The 20590-nt window shown below is 44.2% G+C and overlaps 1 protein-coding gene across 2 annotated transcripts; it reads left to right on the top strand.

Moving 5' to 3' along the window:
- The first annotated feature begins 18010 nt into the window (after positions 1-18010).
- Positions 18011-20242, top strand: LOC105692807. Of its 2 annotated transcripts, XM_048649745.1 has the most exons (6): positions 18011-18277; positions 18359-18683; positions 18783-19058; positions 19191-19321; positions 19398-19563; positions 19768-20242. In XM_048649745.1, the coding sequence occupies exons 2-6, from the start codon at positions 18414-18416 to the stop codon at positions 20167-20169; spliced, it is 1245 nt and encodes a 414-aa protein (XP_048505702.1). In that variant the 5' UTR covers positions 18011-18277; positions 18359-18413; the 3' UTR covers positions 20170-20242. The 2 variants fall into 2 exon arrangements, with proteins under 2 accessions (XP_048505702.1, XP_048505694.1); XM_048649737.1 differs by having other exon boundaries at positions 18011-18683.
- Positions 20243-20590: the final 348 nt, after the last annotated feature.

Genomic DNA, 20590 nt, shown 5'->3' on the forward strand with positions numbered 1-20590 from the left:
CGTACACATGCACTACTCGTACGTACCTATACCTCCTATACGTATACCCGCCACTTGGAGCAATTATTTTATTATCATAGTTATTATTATCGTTATTCTGATTATTATTTATACGCCTAGTACCGCGGGGCGCATGCGTTCGAAGATACACGGACCAAATATTTTATGAATCACTACGCTATAATGCAACGTACTTACCTACGTATTATAGATATGCACTTGTTTTTATCCGCCCCGGGAGTCTTGAACAACTCTTTACCCGCGCTGATGCATCGTTGCGCTCGATCCTGGCAACCGATTTACGACTTTCGGTCCAATCCGACCTTCGGGATTCCATTTATTTATGCGCAATATCTACACACTTCACCTGCGGACATCTTTTCTCTTCGGATTTCTTCCCTACATGGCATCCTCGTGAGCACATCAGCAATTTTTACTTCGTTGAAAATAATTGATTGGTGCAATTTTTTTTCTCCTTCCGATGAACAACCAAATAGTCTGTATAAAAGCTCTAGAGATATTGACTAACTAAATAAATGTATTTCGGTTCGGCGATGGAATTGGAAATCGAGGGGAAAATTTTTTTTAGCTCATCAGCCTCGACTGAACTTTCCATACCGATCAATTGCTTTTGTTCGATTCATGCGATATGATGTACGGATATATATTGGTAACATCTTAAAGTTAGTTTTTGTTATATTTCATTGTAGATATCAAAAATATCTTCGCACCATATTTCATTACGGTTTATTTTACTTCTACCGATAAGTTTGGCGACGCACACCGTTCGTAATAACATTCGTGTTATTCTTACATTCCATATTTTCGCTACATACGAAAATATTTTCTTCATGTCTAGACCTGCGAAATGCATCTGCGATATACAGGGACAGAAAATATTGAGATTCAATTATTCAATACACGAAAATTATACTTTTAGCAAAATTTCGAGTCATTACAGACATTTCATATTCATGCAGCAACGATATAAAGTAAGGCTCACAGAACGGTGAGTGTGCGACAGAAGTTTTCCCTGTCGTCTTTTTTCTTATACATTGGTTTTTCCGTTCTGTCCACACTCTCTACGTGCAATGACAGAGCTCTCGTAGATATCAAAGTACTATAATATTAAACTATCTATATTACAGCTTGTTCGTTCGCAGCTGACACCCTCGTGAGTACCCGTCAGACATATATTCCAACTTATGTTTGTAAAAGCTAACCTACAAGCTACGCAGGGGACTAGAACTTCTGTCTTCTAGAATATTATATATACATAGAGTATATATTTCTGAATTACAAGCTTGGTCAGCTCCGCACTTCGTAGTATCAGACGGGACTTTTGCCAAAAGAATGAATCAAGTAAAATAAAATGAAAAAGGAAAATCAACGGTGTATCTCGCCGAGAAAATATTCATATAGTTACGAACTGTATTTGTAAGCGAGCGTGTCTGCAACAGTGAAAACTGCGTAAATGCATACTATAGAATCGCGTTGAATAACGAAAATTGTGATGACATAGGTATATTTCAATGTTCGCATTAGAAGGGCATTGCAGAGCGCTATTGAAGCAAAACAATTAATATCATCCCTGCGACCGCTGTGTATAGGCCGATGCAATGTCCATTTATGTCGTCGCCATTTTGACAGATCGAGACATTATAAATAATCCGTAAGATCGGGTTATTTATCTGACTATGTGCTACAGGTTTTTAGATGAACTTTTCAAAAACCGTTTTCGAACAAAAATTCCTCTATGTTCAACAAATTATATACGCAGTGTTCAATTTAAAGAGCAATTATATATTTAGTCTACAAAACCGCTTTACGTGACGCAGTCTTTTCAAAAGAAAAAAAAAAACAAATTTCAGTGGTGTTTCGCTATACGTTCGTTCGCTACATATATCGAAATAAGAAAAGAATAGAAATATATAACGTCCGTACGATACTGACAAAATAAGAGAATAAGAAGAGTCACTGGCGAGTCTGCAAGTTACCGATGCGGGGGCCATGTGAGCGGTTTATATTAGGTATACGATTACGAAGACGAACCCCAACGCGGCTGTACATGAAGAGGAACTCTTTATGCACGCGTTATTTAAATTTTCAACGTTCTTATTATAATAGTCGCTGTATAACAGAAACGACGATCCTGTAGGCACACCATGCACGTAGTCCGCAGCTCATGCAGGGTCTGGTAATAAGACGTCGAGGTCTCTTTGAAGTGGTTTCATCCTCCCGTTTGTCTGCAAAGATATTTAAACGCCGCGTATATGGCTACATATATCTGTGTACAAATGTACAGGGTGAGTTTTCTCCGGGGTCCTGAGAGGGCGTGGCTTAAATCGGCCGATACCCCGCCTTCTTTCATCAATACTTTTTATTGTCAGGACGATCGTCTTCATTCAGACACAGATACCTTTATCTCTGAAGCGACTTATCATTCTGACCAAGCTAGCTCAAGTCGACAAGCGGTCTAGTCGTTAGTGAAATGAAAATAATGACATCAAGTCGTGCTCTTGGAACTTCGATTTATCGAAGGTGTGCCACAGAATGTGTTCAAACTGTGCGCCTTCTTTATTAATACAGGCAACGAGTCTGCGACGATGGTTTTTTCGCACCTCCTGCAAGATTTCGGGTGTAATCGCTTCACATTCTCTGGTGATTCGATCCCTGAGATCTTGTAATCTGGTGTACTAGGTGGCCAGACCCCCTCTGCCAATCCATCTGTCGTCGTACATCGTAGATATACGAAAAGAACCAAATAAATAGTAGCTGACGCCTGACAATAAGCGGGAATTGTTAAATCGGATAATTACAAGTCGAACAGAAAGAGGCGGAGTCTCAGGCGATTTAAGCCACGCCCTCTCAGTACCCCGGACAAAAGTCACCCTGTATATTCGTATCTTAATGTGAATATATACCAACGCGCTTCACCCGCGCGATAGCGATGTATAACGAAGTAATGGCGATAACAATAAAACTCGAAGGCCTGTGAAAATCATGAAACAGACCTAGGGGGAAAAACGGACGGGCAGACAGACAGCTGAGATCTGAAAAAGTGGAAAAAATGTCTCTGCGGTTCTCTCGGTATTATATACAGACGTTAAGAAACGACCGATATTACCTTCGTCGTCGTCTCCGTCTTCGTCTTCGTCGTCACAGGGCAAGTTCTGTGCAAGCGACGTGGCGAAGGAAGACGCGCTAGACGACCGGAAACTGCGGCGGCAGTTCCTCTTTGAAATACGCCTATTTAGATACTTTCGGATTAAACTGTTCCCTTTAGTCAAACAGTTAGAACACTTTAATTACCCTGTCAAAGAGAATCTCACGATACAACCGCGCGAGCTGTTACAAGTAATATAATGTATACATATGTGCCCGACTTACATATACCTATATTTACATTATATAGCCATGCTTTTAACATTTAGTCGAATATATATTTCTACACGGGACAAATTTGGATGGCGGAATTTTTACTCTCTCTCGATCACGAGGTGTGGTCTTTTCTAAAAAGAAAAAACAAAAAAAAAAAATATCATGGCGCTCCAAAATAATACGAGAATTTCAGAAAACATGAACATGGTGAAAATTTTCAAAATTTCTTCATTCGAGAAAATAGTAGAGCCTAATAATTCCGATCGTTTCGCCGACTGCGTTTCACCGTACGTATAATACGTCCGTTTGATTTACACTCGGTCGGTGACGAACCCCCGCGGAGATTAGGTGGGTAATCCAAAGTCGGGCGTCGAGCTGGCCTCGTCAATTCGGTGTAACTCGAGGTGTCACACGCGGCCATAAGTAGCAACGACTATGGCAGTACGGTGTGCACGTGTTTGTTTTTTTTTTTTTTTTTTTTTTCTTCTTCTCTCCCTACGTATGCAGCTATCACCCCAATGTATACGTGTAAATAAGGTATACGGGTATGTTATTCCTGTATACATACGCACGTGCACACGCGTTCGTTCGATCGTGTGTGGCAGATAATATTAGGTGGGCAGGTAGTAGCGACTAGCGAGCATATAGCGTCGAACGAATGGGAGGGGCTTTCGGCTCCCTATTCGAAGGGGGAAAACGGTCAATCACTTTGAAGGTGGCATCTAGCTGTCTGTACGCGACGCCCTGCCCGTCATCTCGCACCTAGCGTTATACCTACTCCTATTGTGTGTGCACAAGTAGGTATGTGCGGAAATGTATTTTATACGACGTATATACTTTGCAATGGTATACACATAATAGTACAGCGTCATTCGCATCCACGTAATTCTTCGTGCGCGATAACCATTGGTAAGATGCGTATACATATGTCCACGTGTACATGATCTCGTATATGCTGCACGAGAGATATGAACGTAATATCGCGAAAGAAATATGTACCGATGTACGCCCACTCATTTCGTAATACGGGGCGCTCCTGCGACAGGACGACGAGTTTTTTTATGGGACGATGAAAAAATATTTTTCAACTTTAAACTTCGGAAAGCCCTGAACCGAATTGGGGCCATTTCACTCGAGCGCCTTACGACTGGAAGGGCTCGGATTTTGAAAATCTCACGGCGAAGGGATGGGGTATGATGACGCGATGGACCAGAAGTTACATGTATACGTATAATACATAACGTACACGCACGCGGTTCGTCCGCGGCGTGATATTCCCGCGTGATTTTTACCCCCGCAGGAAAAGATCGCGGCGTCTAGAGGCTTGCGCCCAGCTCTTACGTTCGTTTGGGTCTCCCCTTTAATCTGCTTAGCTTGACGCTGATCCGGACAAATTGCTGTTCGGTTACGCGGCGATTATTTTCCGTGTTAGAACGCGAGGAGAACGAGAGCCAACCGCCGAATCTATAGACACGCGGCACCGCGGGGGCACCCACCCCACGCACGAGAGTATGAGGAATCAAAGTCAGGAGTCGCACGGGCGATCGAGTCTCGATACCTCGGACCAACGAGGGAGTAATATTTTCCAGCGACGCGAGTACCGCGCGCACGATCTTCGGTCTTCGGCTGCAGACGATGATTTTCGCGTGATTTGAAACGAAGAATCGAATTCATTTCCGACCTTCAATATTTTCAATTTTTTCTACTTTCTCATCCACGAAATGAGAATGAGGATGAAGAAGTAATCGAGCATCGAACATCCGCAGTTTACTTTTGTATGCAGGTACCGTTAAAATTGAAAAACTCCGTGTACAGGTGTATTATACCTATTCTCGACGGAATCGAAACTTCCTTTACGCGTGTTTTATGATTTATGAACGTGGATGTTACATACCTCGGGATACATTATAATTCCGTATAAGAAGAAAAATAATCGACGAAATGACGAGAAACACCGAAGATAACACACCTACTATAATTGTCGGCTTTTACAAGCTTCCGTGTATCGTACAGCTGCATTGTTATACCGTCTCGTGTGAAACAATTAAACTGTGTTAATTGTTCATTTTCTTATACTCGTCTACGGGGCTGCACGAAAAAATATAACGGCGATCTTACAGATATCTTCAGTTGTATATCTGATGCAGACGTGCCCGTATATTTTTACCCTGCACTTTTTTCCTCTTTTATATTATAAAGCAACTTATACGTCGATGGTAATCGAATAATATATGCCGGATTTCCGTAACACGTACAACGTTAATATCCAACGCTCCGATTTCCGGATACAGTCCGGATTGTCCGTCCAAAGATGAAATTCCGAAAAAAAAAATCCCACGCGATTATATTCCAACTTTTCTGATACCAAAATTGAACATTTTTCTCTTTCCTTCTGACCTGGGAATCGTTCACGCCGTTTATGAATTATAAGTTATATACGTTCGAGCGCGGCTCGAGCGTGGGGTTTGTTAAATCTGCCCGATTTGCCCGCGCTTTTATTTTGCAAGCGGCTGCTCATAACAGTGAAAAGCGAAACTATACCGTACCCCGCATGAAATATAATAAACCGATTCATCATCGGAGTTTTGACAGCATCGATTCGTTCTGATTCACGCGCGTTCCAATAGCTACCGACGCGACGTCCGGCGTGCGGTTTCTACCGGCCCCGTAATATTCGCACGTCGATTACCTATATACCTATACGTATGCGCGTACGAAAACTACGATCGCTAAATATTTCAATGATATTTACCCCGATTCGTTTCGTGAACGAGCGGAATCGTGCCCGCAGCTTCACGTAGGTTATATACCGCGCACCTTGCAGGTATCTAAGAATAATTATTTGATCACACACCGTCGTACATGCCATTCCTGTAATATGCCCCATTGATTATTATTGGTCAGTGGGCGTGCGACGGACGTCGTTTAACGTAGGCAGCTATTCGAGTCAATTTTCGAATTCGGCGAGTTTTTCTTTCCTTTTTTTTTTTTTTTATAAAATGCCCGTTAAATCAGAAAGAAAAACAGGAGATGCAAGTTGAATATATACAGAACGAGAAAGCCGATTCATTTCACGTGATGGGACATCGACCTAAAAATCCTGCTCTCCCGTTCCCCAAAATCGACGTTAATGTCGCAAGTTTCGAGTCCGGAACGTGAAATGGGCGCATGGAACGGTGCAGGGCACGCTCCCTTCGAAGGGCTGGGTAAAACGTACCCGTCACAACGCCCGTCACATCCGACCTGTTTGCCTTTGCAAAATACGATGTGCCCCACATCGCGTTGCCCTTTCTTCTTTCTCTCGCATTAACTGCAACGACACCATATAGCGTACGTCGAGTCTCGAATCGGTCGGAGAAGCTGTGACACTCCTCCGCCTGGAAAAAAAAACCCTCGAATACCTACGTTGCACGTGGGTACGCCCGGAACTACATACCGTTCAATATCATATTCTACATAATGGTTGCTTTTCTCCATGACGATTCGTTACTCGTAGCGTACAACTGCAATAGAAATGGAGTCCGTGTCCGCATACGGACGCCAAACGTTGCATACCTTCGTAACGTTTGTCGTTTATATGTATAACTAGCCGTACGAGTGTACACGTCGGTACCGAAGTTATAATACGTCTATACGCAGCGTATCGGTTTTCTGAGTCGGTCTGACGTGACGGTCCAAACGGTCGCTGTCAATCACTCTATGGCCAGAACCGGGGAAGGCCACCTTTTGTTAGTTGATATTATGTTTTGGTTTACGCTATACACAAACGCCGGTGGCGGCCACACCCCGCATTACCGCCGCCCCGCAGGTATTACAGCGCGTCTTTCCGCATCGCGAGGGAGGTGAAAAAAAAAAAAAAAAAAAAAAAAAAGAGGACGGGAAGCGAGAGTGAACGGGACGGGAAAGACGGGAGCTGCAGGGTGGCGCGGAGACGCTTCGATCCTTCGGTATTAGGTATATACGGGGGTAACGGACGGACTACGACACGACGATTCGCAACTGAATTGTTGAAAATTTTTCTTCGGAAAAACCCCCTCGCATCGATTTTACTCCGCGGCCTTCGCACCTGTCGGCTCCGGGTGCTTAGCGTGAACCTCCCGTATACCGATCGGAGGGAAATTCGGTCGAGACGCGTCACGAGGTGATTTTCGAACGGACGACTGTTCGGATCGTGTTATGACCGTGACCGCTGGATAACGATACGAAGTCGCGGCAGGTAGCTGACGGAAGTTGCGAGTACACGTCTACCGTGAGGACAAGATAACCGTGAACGTAGGTATATCCGTGCGGATCACGGTACGGTTTATAATTGTCTGGTAGGAAGACGGAGGGCAGCTGGAGGGGTCCGTGACAAATTTCGTGTCTTTGTTCACTAATTATATACCTACTCCCCCGGCTGATTAATTGTCTCGGAATAGTAGGTAGTAGGATGGACAAATTTTCGAAAGGGTTAATTAAAGCCGTGGAAAACGTGATCCGTGAACCCTTCGCGGTACTCGACCGGACATCTTGTATCCACGCGCTGCTGCTTCACCGTGTGCGTCATTTCGATTACGTACGAAGACGTTGGAAAAATTCTCAGGAAGAATCTTCCCGACGTTCGCGGCACACCGCAGCAACGTGGTACAATAAGTCTCGTATTCGGAGGCGGATGAACCTCAGCCCCTATGTAACGATACGTGTGTTCGTCGACTTTTCTGTAACCCGGTTTTACTGAAAAACTAAAAATGAAATATGTTCCCGATGCTCAGATATTCCGATACGATACGATTATGTGTATAGTTTTCCTCGCCGCGAAGCGGGCCTGCATCGTTACATTCGAGAAATCAGGCAGCCGCGCGGGACGCCGATCTTCATCTCTCCGATGATCCATGATCAGATTGTCGTATGTGTGTATACCGGCGCGACCCAAGGGGAATCCCGCACGAATATTATACGCGAGGCCATTGTGTCCACCGCGTCCTAGGAGTACGAGAATTATGATGAATGACGATCACTTTTCAAAGACACAATATAGTATACGACGCGCGATGTAGGTATAACTTCGGTCCATTTTACCTCCGCCGATTTTCTCCATTGTGTCGGTTATTGTCGCATTCTTATACACGTGCACAAGTCTCGAGTGACTATTCCCCGGTGGATCCGTCTCTCTTCCGAGAGACCGATCGTTCGAGTCAACTCATAAATGAAAAATCTGCTCGCTGCGGTCCAACTTTCACCATATTGTTTACCCTTATAACACTCGATGTTTGGGTTCTTGTTGGTGGTACTTGGAGTTGTCGCGTTTATATGTACACGTATAATACGGCTTGTGACATACCCTCGGGGAGCCTGGTGTCCCAGACGTGCAGCGAGGTACGCTTGTGGAACATCGTCCGTATCTCTCTGTGTACCGTAGTTTAACGTACTTTCTTCATTCATCTTATCTTTTTATTGATAAATTTTTTTTTTTTTTTTCAATTTTTTTCCTTCATTCAGCTCGTCAAATTTTATCCAATTACCGGCTGTGTACGCGAGGATGATGAATTACAAAGCGTTGTACATATGCTATATATTTATCAGCGATAAAATATTATCGCGAGACACATTATACGAGGACCTTATTATTTCGCATCAATTCTCGCCTTTAATATCCCTCTACGTGTCGCGGTCACATTAATTATATCTCCCGATTCCCGCGCACTTGTCGCGCGGGAACAAGGTTTTTCATTATTCAGTCTCTTATTATGGAAGACTTCGATCATTTTTCAAGATTTACACGGATATAATAACGAAAAAGAAGGAAAGATAAGGTGGCTGGAGGGGGGAAGGGATGTTCGAATCCTCGAAGTGAACCAATGGCCTCTCTTTCGAAGACTCTTTGCTCGCTACACTTCATTTTCAATTAATCGAGGCAGCTGGTCGTCGATCGGCGATCGCCAGTCCGATCGTTCTTTACTATAATATTTCGCTCGCGCGGTTCCTCAAAACCGTTCGAACAACACCTACGTGCGGTGTGTGCGATGTATCGGGTAACCGGAGGCGGGGGTTTGAATGAAAAATGAAAAAAGGAGAAAAAGTGTGAGTAAAAATGAGAGAGAAAAAGAAAAAGAAAAAAAAAGAACAGAAAAAAATATATATATATCGAACAACACGAACGGCGATACGAGCAGCCGCAGGTCGATCGCGCGGCAACCTCCGGCTACGTCGTCGTGGGTCGCTATATACACCTGCGGGCGAGTACTGGTTCTCCGATGTATCGTTCGCCATTATGATCGGCACTATTATATCCTGGCGAGGCTTGGACGTACAACACGTTGGTCGATCGCTCCTTGGGTTCCATATATACCTATACACGAACTTTGCAACACGTATGCACGAGGAGTCTCCGTACGAGGTCTGTGGGGGAGCGAAATCCATCCCCTCTTGCTCCCGCCATCACTTCTTTCCTCGCGCTGTTTTACTATCCCCTTTCACCCTCTCACCCTCTCCCCCTCCCTCCCCCCTCCCTCTCTCTCTCTTTCCTCTTCTATTCCCTCGCCCGCACTTCTCTCTCCTTCCCTATGCCTTCTGCGGCCCACGTCGCACCTCCACACACGCCTCGACTCAGCTCTGCCTCACCGCCCTGTAATCATCGCAAGGCGGTGGCTGCTAATTATGTTTCATAACACTTCTTACCCCCACTACGTGTATATGTATCTATATAGATATAGATATATATATATATATACACGCGGGGAGCCGACATCCATCCTCGCCCTTAAGGGCACCTCGTCATTTATTTACATCGTATATATTCAACCGTAGGAAAACTGAGCCAGCCCACCGTGAGGCTCAAAGCCTCCCGAACGAGTGATGGACGCCGATTTAAAACAAAAACACCGAGAGAAAAAAAAAAAAAAAAAGAAACAAACGTCCTCCTCGTTTTTCTTTTTCGTCCGCGTACTCGATTTATATTCACTCGGTAATCGTTCGCGATTGGGAGAGACGCGACACTCTCCGACCTAAATTAGAGCCCGTCGTACACCGTGCGGACCCCGTGTGCCCGAGGTGCATTTCTTCTTCTTCTTCTTCTTCTTCTTCTTATACCGTACGGACGGAATCGACCCTTCGAGGAGATTCAACGTTGCGCAGCGTTCGCCGCGTGTGCAGACCGTAGGGAGAATTGTGTCCGATGGGGTTCGAGCAATTTTTGCTCACCAGATTGGGCGAGGTGCGGTAATAACTGTTCACAGCGGTAGGTAGGTGTACGGGTGTTGAAAAGGGGCTCTTATTTGTCTGAAATTCGATGCAGATTATTCTCTTTTGCCGAATAATCGCATTCGCCGTTGAAAGCTCTTCATCGTAAACACGATATGGTTTGAGTAGCGTCGGCGAAATTCGAACGCCGCTGTCTACGGGGTGTGTTGTACCAACGTACGCGCTTGCAGCCGGACCTAGATGTTCTTTTTCGGTAAACAGCTTTCATCCTGGCGAGGGTGAAACGCGTCGAAAGCTCGAGTCGAGGTTACCGCTCCGATGTAATTACGGAACGGCCCAAAACTCGGGATGCGGTGGACCGGATAAAGTCATTATTGTCCGGCACTAACGTTCGATGAAATTAAGACGTAAGTCACGAGGTTCGTCCACCACCTCACGTGAATGTTATCTCGCCAATTTTTTTGTCCTGATCGTAGCGAACGACCGTGGAATTTAAGAGACGATTTCCAATGACCGTTTGGAACTCTTCGCGAGAGAGTAGAGCGGTCGATCGCGTTCGCAGAGTAATGTATCGCAACCCCTCCGCGGAGTCACCGACGAATGAGGAAGTTCCGGCTCGGCCGCACACTTCGAGAAAAGAAATAACGGAGACGTCTCGTCAAATTTTGACTTTTATTTGACGAACCGCACCTTTGACAAAGCTCCAATTTCGGGACCACACAAGGCAAACAGTCGAGAAGTTTCTAAAGCCCGAAGAACGTCGAGTTAGCGGTGGGTGGATTGCGGCAACGTGACGGCATGTGTGTGCCGAATGTCCGCTTCCTCTCCGTACACCTAGTTCACGAACGCTTTCCGATTTTCAACCGTAAACGACGTTACGACCGTTACGCGATGTCGAACCGATATTTCCGAGCACTTTTTCACGCGACTTTTAACGATTAATAATTAATGTAATTCGCGATCAACGTTCGAGCGAACACTATACGCTAATCGCGATCCTTCGTTCGATTCCTATACGTGGATCGTGTCGTCGGCTTACGAAAAAACAAAAATCGCAACTCCCGCGAATGATTTTCCGAATATTCAGGGATGAAAATATACCTATTCGGGTGTATACACATAGCATCGAATTCATGTGCAAATATGAATTTCAGCGTTTCCAATGTCATTCAGAGGGCTCATTCGTTGAGGGCTCATTGTGAACATTTCGCGCATATTTTACATTCGAATTGTATCGAACGTCAGGTGTATCGCTTTTGATGTCCCGAAGTCGTTGAAGAGTAAATGGAAAAAACACACACACACACACACCTACCCGAAGAGTCCGTCCCATTGTCAATGGGATACTTTTCGTTTCAGCGTAATTGCGTAGCTACACGCAATCTCCGTTCGGATGATTAAATATTTGTATCTCCGTATATCGCCGCTGGGCGATATATTGTTTCGCTAATGTCTCGTACCCCATTGTACCTCGACGCTCGAGAGTCATCAATGGGATATGTATCAATCCGAACGGGGGTTCGGGCAACGTTCGAATGATCGTTACCTCCTCCACTCGCGCGTCACGAAGGTCCGAATTCAAATGATCTATTGTCGGTATAATTTACCGAAAAAACACACTCGTTCGACGAACAGCTAAATTCCCTACGTGAAATGTAACGAAATTATTTCAGCCGTTCCGACTTCACCGTAACACGCGGACGACACGCACACGTCGTCTGTCCGCCTCGACATTCCATCGCGTCGACGTTAGGCTTAGGGTTTTTTCCATGCTTAGAAATTTCTCGCGACAGTCGGGACGAACGATCCGCTGGAATTCGTGAAAAATTCTTCGCAAATTTCCAACCGCGATTCGTCGTGCGGTAGCCGCAGCGACTAACTCGCTCGGGTTCGTTGTATGCCGCGCATCGGTTACGATCCGGACATACGCGTTACGATAATAACGTACAAATCTACCGCTAAATGTAATTGGAAAAGAAAAGACCGTTAACGCAGACCGGTAACGGTGCAATTTACATAAGCCCCACTTATGAAAATGTCGTTCCGTCGCGCGGTTTGCCCATCCGAAAATATTTATTCATAATAATGCGGTTACCGCGACGTCGTTTATTCGGTTTCATTTTTTTCCCTTTTCCCCTTCTTCTTCAAATAAAATGGACATGCGATGCAACGAGGATCTTGCACGAAGAGGACATGAGACCACGGAATCTACACGTGGGTATACATGTACAACACGTGTAAAGAACCTGCGTAACGATCGTCGTACGCGACGCGAATCTCACCCTCTGGTCTTCTTCCGTTTCGAAAGAATCGAATTGCAATACTCGCACTCGAAGTTCAGTGGTTAACATCATCTCGATTGAAATTAAAGTTACCATAACTAATTCATCCTAATCATTTGCGGCTTTTATATACGGTCACAATTCTCACGTACCTACGCAAATAAAAATTGTATCGAAGAATAATGACCAGGAAAGACTGCAATTTTTCGCTGCGTAGTCGTCGAATAAGAACGTGAGGCTAATATTTGATAATTATTTAAAAGGAAAAAAAAAAAAAAAACTAAGCCCGTAGTAAAATGAAGCTAAGTGTTATTTACGTAAATACGTACGTAGGTATGCGTACGTACGAACGATTAATGGAACGGTTATTCAGCTGGGCGGCAGTTTAATTTATAGAAGTGTCGCAAATGAGTTACTAATTGACGCGAGTCGTTTGTGCTATTATATCGCATAATTTATGTCTAACTAATCGCACGCGCTTTATCTCGATCTACATTTATCGCAAACTTCGCACGCGTTTCTCCGTGCAAAATTATAACTTGCTACGTAAAGCAACGCGAATTCTCTACGTCGCAATGGTATGTATAGCGTGCTCGACTTGTAGATTTATAAATTTTATGCGACCGTATAGGTCGACTTACCTGGGATTCCGTACGAGTCCCGTGCATTATTCACAACGTTTGAAGATAGAGAAAAGAAAATGAAAGAAAGAAAAAAAAAAAAAAAAAATTCACGGTAATAAATTACTAGATAAAAATGAAGAAAAAATTTTCACACTCGAGTCAGAACTCGCGTTGTATACGTACCAGAGCGTTGAAGGGATACGATCGAAAGTCGACCGAAACTTACAGGACGCGGAAAGTGACGCGAAGCGATCGAGGTGCGGAATTCATCGTTGGCGTATTATACTTACACACGCGGGTTCCTTCGGTTTCGCGGTTGCCTGTAATTAAGGATTCGTTATTCGTGACAGCGTCGGATGATTTGTACATTTTATTTTATACCCGGCGTATGTAATTACGCTCGGCAACGGATCGCACTCATTATCGTAGGTATACACCATACGTACGCGGTGAGTAGGGAGGTAGGTAGGTATTCGTACATGAGAATTTTTTCGAAATTTTTTTCACGTCTTTTTTATATTGGGTTGTTTTTGTTTTTTTTTTTTTTTTTTTTTTTTATCGACGCCCACCCTCTAGGCAAGAACTTGTCCACGATCGTTGATCAAAATTTCTGTAACGCCCAGCTGTAATTTTCACAATAACACAGCTTATACGACGGTGGTGGTCCCGAAAATCGCGTACCTATACCTGCAGCGGCAAAACCTGCAAACCACGTTACACGCACAGCTGCTTTTATTTCATATCTGCGATATGTTGACTCGCGCCCTGGATCCGCTCGTTCTGAAAATTCTGGTTATCGAATTGAATTTTTTTTCTCACATTTTGAAATAAAAGTATCACTCCGGAGATGCGTGATCGGGGCGGGAAGACAAAGAGATGAGATAAGGGGTCCATTTTTAAAAGCGGAGGATCGTATTGTTGCCGGAAGAAAAAAATACCATTTTCACGTTTCGATGGCATAGCAGCTGCGACATACCTCGTTCGCCGCCGAAGGAATCGAACATCGTTATAAAATGGATGTACGCGACGTTCGCTACGAGCGTCAAATTTCCATCGTTACACCGTTTCGGATCGAAGTCTTTTGATGATCGCTAAAGTACTTATGAAATTTACCGGCGCGAATTACATTGCCTTTAGTACGGATCATGTATACAGTCGGTGCAACTTACTCCGCTTAACTAAAAGCACTTTTTTTCACGAATCTCGATATACATATGTACGTGTACATATGTATCTGTACTACGCAGGGTTTTATCTATGTGTTACATACACAAGATGTAAACTATATCGGCAAAAATTATTCCTCAAAGCGCGGTGAGGTTGCCGAGGTATAAGGTGTTGAGCTCTCAAATTACAGGCCATTACGGCTACATGCGCAGGAAACTGTTAATTTTTCGACAAAATTAACCGGTTCAAAGAAGCCGAGCAAAAACTCTCCGACTGCGTTCAACCGTGACGCGTATATGAGATTTCTTTGACTTCTTTTAATTTTTTATTTGCTTTTTTGTCAGTTTCTCTCTCTCTCTCCCTCTCTCTCCCTCTCTCTATCTATCACGTGGTGTACGTACTTCGTATACGCACACGGATCGTTCCGTGTGTTTTGTTTTATTTTATTTCCGAAATTTCCTTCCTTTTTCTCTAGACTTTTTTTCTCTTCACCGAAGCACCTCGATGCACGGTATAAACGTATCTCGTACCCGGCGATGCATCGTCGGGTCTTATTATACCATTATCATTATTATCGCTGGCAGTATCGTTATTACTACGTCATTATTGTTATTATCAAAAGATGCAAAAGCACGTGATCAGGATCTCCAACTATTATGAACTCGCTGCTTCAACTACACTGACCTAACTTAACCCCGCGAGTAAGGTACGCATGTACAGTACGCGTGTAACTACGGATATAGATGTATATTAATACATAGGTATACGTATACGAATGTCTCGGATCCTATATCCGTAATCACGTCACGGTACTTTTATCTAACGTGAGAGCAGCGAATCGCAGTCAGCAGCTTTTACTCCATACATGAGATTATGTTATTGCGCGAGCAACTCGCTCCCTAATCTCCATTATCTTGAAATTCGAATTCCGGTTTAGCGGCGAGTCTACCCTCGTGCTTCGCATATTTATCGTTCGATTTAGTCGTACGGAAACGGTCTGCAATATCCTACGTACACCTATATACCTATACGTATATATACACGTACATATCTCTACGCTAGTATCATACCGCTGAGGTTATACGCGAGGAAGGTATTACGGCTACCGTGTCAGATGTTGAAAATGACCGGCAATTTCTACAGCGCGCGCGGGGTATGTCCTTATAAGCCCGCGCGCGGGCCACCCCGCTTATACGCTCTCTGACCAATCGTCAACTTTATATAGTGGAACGCGAGGAGCTTATATTCGAACGCTTATTTTATACTTGCGCGGAAAAGTTTTTTCAAATTTCTTGCGAAACGCCGTACAGCGCGCGCGCAATGTCGCGTCTAGCGGGCGGTAGGTCGCAGGCGGTAAATTATTGCGGGCTGGGTCATTCCTATAGGAAACTTTTGCGCACCCCCCTCCGTCCCGATATATGCTGATCAACGTTTGGGAAAAACTTTATATTAAAAACCGATAGAATCCGAACCTCCGACGAGACTGTACGCGTTCGTAGAAAAATCGGAAAAACGTATACGGAAAAATTGAAGTGATTGTTTTTTTTTGTTTTTTTTTCTCGTTTCATCTAATATCCCGAATTATTTAATTTCGTGAAAATGATTCGTCGCGCGGTCTCGAAGGACATGTGCGTTTGATTCAAACGAACGTGAAGGTACTTCCGAGTGCTCCTTTTACTCGCCATGGCGTCGATGTCGAACAAAATGGAAGCTTTTCCTCTATACAAACGAGCGTCCTGTTTGAATTAAAAAAGAAAAAAGAATCTCGAACAAAGTGGATGGTTCTCGCAGATGATGAAAAATAAAAATCCCGAACAAATGACGTTCCGTAGTTTTACACGCCATATGCAGCAGCCTTCCGGCGATATTCTCGACATGCAGCGAACGTACGTCCGCGGTGAGCATCGCACAGGGTTGGCGTAGATCAGCGAGAAAATGGGAAAGGCGGCTACGTATTCGAGGGGAAGTGGAGACACGAAAGTAATATGGCTCGTATAAATAGTCTGCATAAACCCACACACGCGACCGAAACATTTTTCAACAAGCATACGTTAGAGGAAACTTTGCCCCACCCGCCTCCCGCCACCCGATCCATACGTATGCATATGATCCCGCAGGAATATACATCGGGGACGGGGTCCGGCCCAGCTGTTGCGACTCTGGAACGCGTCACGCGGTCCGGGGGTTGGCGGTTCGCTCCGCGAATGTTAACGTCCCGCATTATACGCGGAAGAAACGAGAGAAGAGGCAATATAAGCTAGGCGTAGGAACGGGATTAAGGGCCACAAAATCCAAGGGCGAGGACAGCGAGTCAAACGCGAGGATGGCCGAGGTGACCGACCCTTCGAATTTAAAAATCCAAGCGATATGTACACTTCGCAGCGTCATTTCTCGACCGCTTCTGGACTGACAAAAATTGCGTCGAGGAACCGCAACGAGAGTTCGCTGTTCCCGCGGGACGAGTAATCGGTGTGACATGTCCTTTGTAACCCTGCGAAGGTCGTCCGGGGCTCGATAATCGCAGGGACGTTACAATTTTAAGGGCATATTTGAGCGATCCGATGAAATGAAAGAGTTGAATGTTATTCATTTTTCTCGCTATCCGAGATATAAGTGTGGTTCGAATAGTCTTTACGGTGAGGACGGCGCAGACGACGTTCCGTGGCTTTCTACGGAAGACAACTTCCACGGAATCGATGTCTCCCTGACCGCAACTCGTTCGGCCCCTAATATCAACCCCTTACTTCCTACGACAGCCGCGCGGCTGTAGTATAGTATAACGTAACAAAGGGAAATCACACTTGGAAACTAGACCGCCATTACTTCCGGTATATCCTGTATCCATGCGTCGTAAAATTAGAATATAACAATGGATACCACTTCGTGCAATTAAGACGGCTGCATAGACGTTCATGCGGGAGATAATTAAACAAGTCGTCGTCTACCTTTAATGATTTAGAATTTTGAAAGAGTTTCTTTTCCAAGTGTCATACTATGTTATCAATCTTATATATAATTTCGTTTGATTTGGATGATCCTATTGTTACAAACTTTTATATCGTCCATGTACGTTCACGTGGAAATTTTCTCCAACTTGGAGTGAACGTGGGATGTAAAAAAAATAAAAAAAATTTTTCCTCAAAACAAGCAGCGCGAGAATAAAATAGTCCGACAAGCGTATACCCGTCACATGTACAGGTACGCGTAAGACACCGGTTTGTCGTCTCCGGGCAAATAAGATAAGAAGAAAATTCAACGAGCGTTAATCAACGATGTGCACAAATTAAATTACTTGCGATCTCGTAACACCGCGTCATACCACCGTTGCTATCGCTACCGGTGTATCCAGAGGCGACCGCTGCAGTTGTGTAAGTCAATTTACAGTTAGACGCCTCCGATTGTAATACTTTCGTGCATTTTATACTCGGAAACTGTGTCAACGGTCTGCGCGTGTTCAGTTGAACGCATCGCGGCGTCGCTTGTACTTCTACGGGGACGGTGTTTCTTCGGACGCGTTACGATCTGACGTAAATTTACAATATTAATTGAATAAATTTTTTCTATAATTTTCTAATCACGGAGGTGTTCGGACCTGCAATATTAGCGTACGCTTTTCTCGCCACCGTTTCCGCCGCAGGGATCCGAGTGAGTGAAATTTTATCGGTTGTTACTATACATATACGGCCGTACGATCGTTGGAGGTAAAAAGTTTTTTTTTTATTACGCATCATCCGGTCGAAGTGCAATCGTTCGATATCGATCTTCTTCGAGTTTGACAACCATGGAGACGAGCATACCGGGTTGGCTCGACGCAACTTACCTGCAGAACGTGTTGCGAAATTATGAAAAAGACGATTCCGTCGAAGTTACGGATATAATCGTAAGACCCGCAACCGCCAAAGGAGACCACTACGGGAGTGTGATGTATCGCGTGGCTTCGCAATTGTCGCGCGTAAAAGATGAGAGAAAAATTAACGGGCAGATGTCTCTCATCGTTAAAATCACCCTGAGTATTTACGACGTCGATCATCCCGAAATAATAATCGACGGCGTATGTATACGATAATTCATACCTGATGCGGACACTCCGATGAGAGTTCTTATTTTATTTTCTGTTTTTTTTTCTCCACATCATCCGACTTTCCACCAGATGCCGAAACCATTTGTTACGGAGTTATCGTTGCTGCACAGAGTCTTGCCAAAAATGAACGAAATCGTCGAGGAATTTTACCCTGACGCGACTCCGATGAGCCCGCGGTGTTTTCACGTTCAGTACGAAAACCCGAGTCACGCTATATTGGAAGATCTGGCGACCTCTGGCTTCCGAATGGCCGATCGTCGATCGGGATTGGATCTCGACCACTCTTTGCTGGCGATGAGAAATCTGGGTAGATTTCACGCAAGTTCGATCGCCCTCGCTGACAGGGTACGAATCGGAATCCCTGTCAACTGCGCGAACTTCGTTCGATTGCTACGTTTGACACTCTTTCTTGTTATTGTTATTGTTTTTTTGTTTTTTTGTTTTTTTTCATCATCATTTTCATCGATGGAACTCAAGGAACCCGGTGTACTGTCGCCTTATCGAAAGGGTGTTTTTCACAAGGATCAATGGATGGTATGCGAATTGGTGACCTCGGGGATGAAATCCCTCGCGATCGAGGCAGCGAAATGGCCCGAATTATCTCCACGGTAATAATATTCCATAAAATTTTCGCCTACTCGGCTAGTCCGATGCTATGATCGAGGGAATTTCTATTTTGCTCAGAGTCGCTGAAAAAATCGACAACGTCTCCGAAGTGATGTTTCGAAAGGCGTGTGAGGTTTGCGAATACGACAGAGACGAATTCAACGTCTTAAATCACGGAGATTTGTGGGTAAACAACATGATGTTCCGTTACGATGAAAATGATAAGCCCGTCGATCTAACCTTCGTAAGTGATAAAAATGATTACGTAACAACTTAGAATCGCCAAGTCTGCTAGACGGGTGAATTGTTTGGCGCATAAATATTTGAGTAGGTATAGCGGGAGTACCTACTCGGCATCGAAGATAGAAAATCTGGGGTAAAATGAAAACGTCTCCCTCTCACGTTATATTTCTATGAATTTATTTTATCTATGTGTTACAAATCGCAGCTGGATTTTCAAGTGTCTCATCTCGGCTCACCTGCCGAAGATATTATCCACTTTTTTGGCACCAGTATATCCGAGGACGTCAGGATTCACCATACCGATTTACTTTTGCGTGATTATCACCGCTCACTCGTCGGCACGATGAAGCAACTGAAATGCACTACGGAATCGCCGAGCCTCGAAGATCTCCAAGGGGCCCTGAAAAAACGTGAAATTTGCGGCGCGGTGGTCGCCATGACCATGTTTCCGGTCGTAATACTCGAAAAAGGGGTGGAAGTCGATGTTTCGAACACTATGGTTACAGACAAAATTCGCAACAACCCAGCATTTCGCGGCGAATTGTACAGAAAAGTTATGAACAGACTCCTGCCGATATACGATCGCGACGGACTCCTCGATTCGTAAGATCGATAGCAGATACCTCGAATTCAGATATTGTAATCCGATGGAACAAAAAAAAATATACGAATGCACGCTGCACTCGCAGTTCAATCGTCATCCTCGCACGGGTAGCGCAAAAAAAAAAAAACTTCGCCACGATTCCTTTGTTTCCGAAAGGACGTAGGATTTTCATCATTTTTTTCCCATTCATTAACGGTATACGAAAGATTTTTTGGAGATTCTTATTTTATAGCATCGACGTAATTATCTCGTCGAATTTTATCGGTCCAATTAATTAACGTGTTTTTACGAGGAAAGTACTAATAACGAGCGTGAATCGTTATTAACGTCGGGACGAAATTTCTCGTTTTAATTAGTTAAAAAAAATAGAAAAAAAAAACACGAACATGTATATATATATATATGTATATATACAACGCGGTTA

This window comes from Athalia rosae, chromosome 1 (assembly GCF_917208135.1).
Source record: "Athalia rosae chromosome 1, iyAthRosa1.1, whole genome shotgun sequence".
Lineage (NCBI taxonomy): Eukaryota > Metazoa > Arthropoda > Insecta > Hymenoptera > Athaliidae > Athalia > Athalia rosae.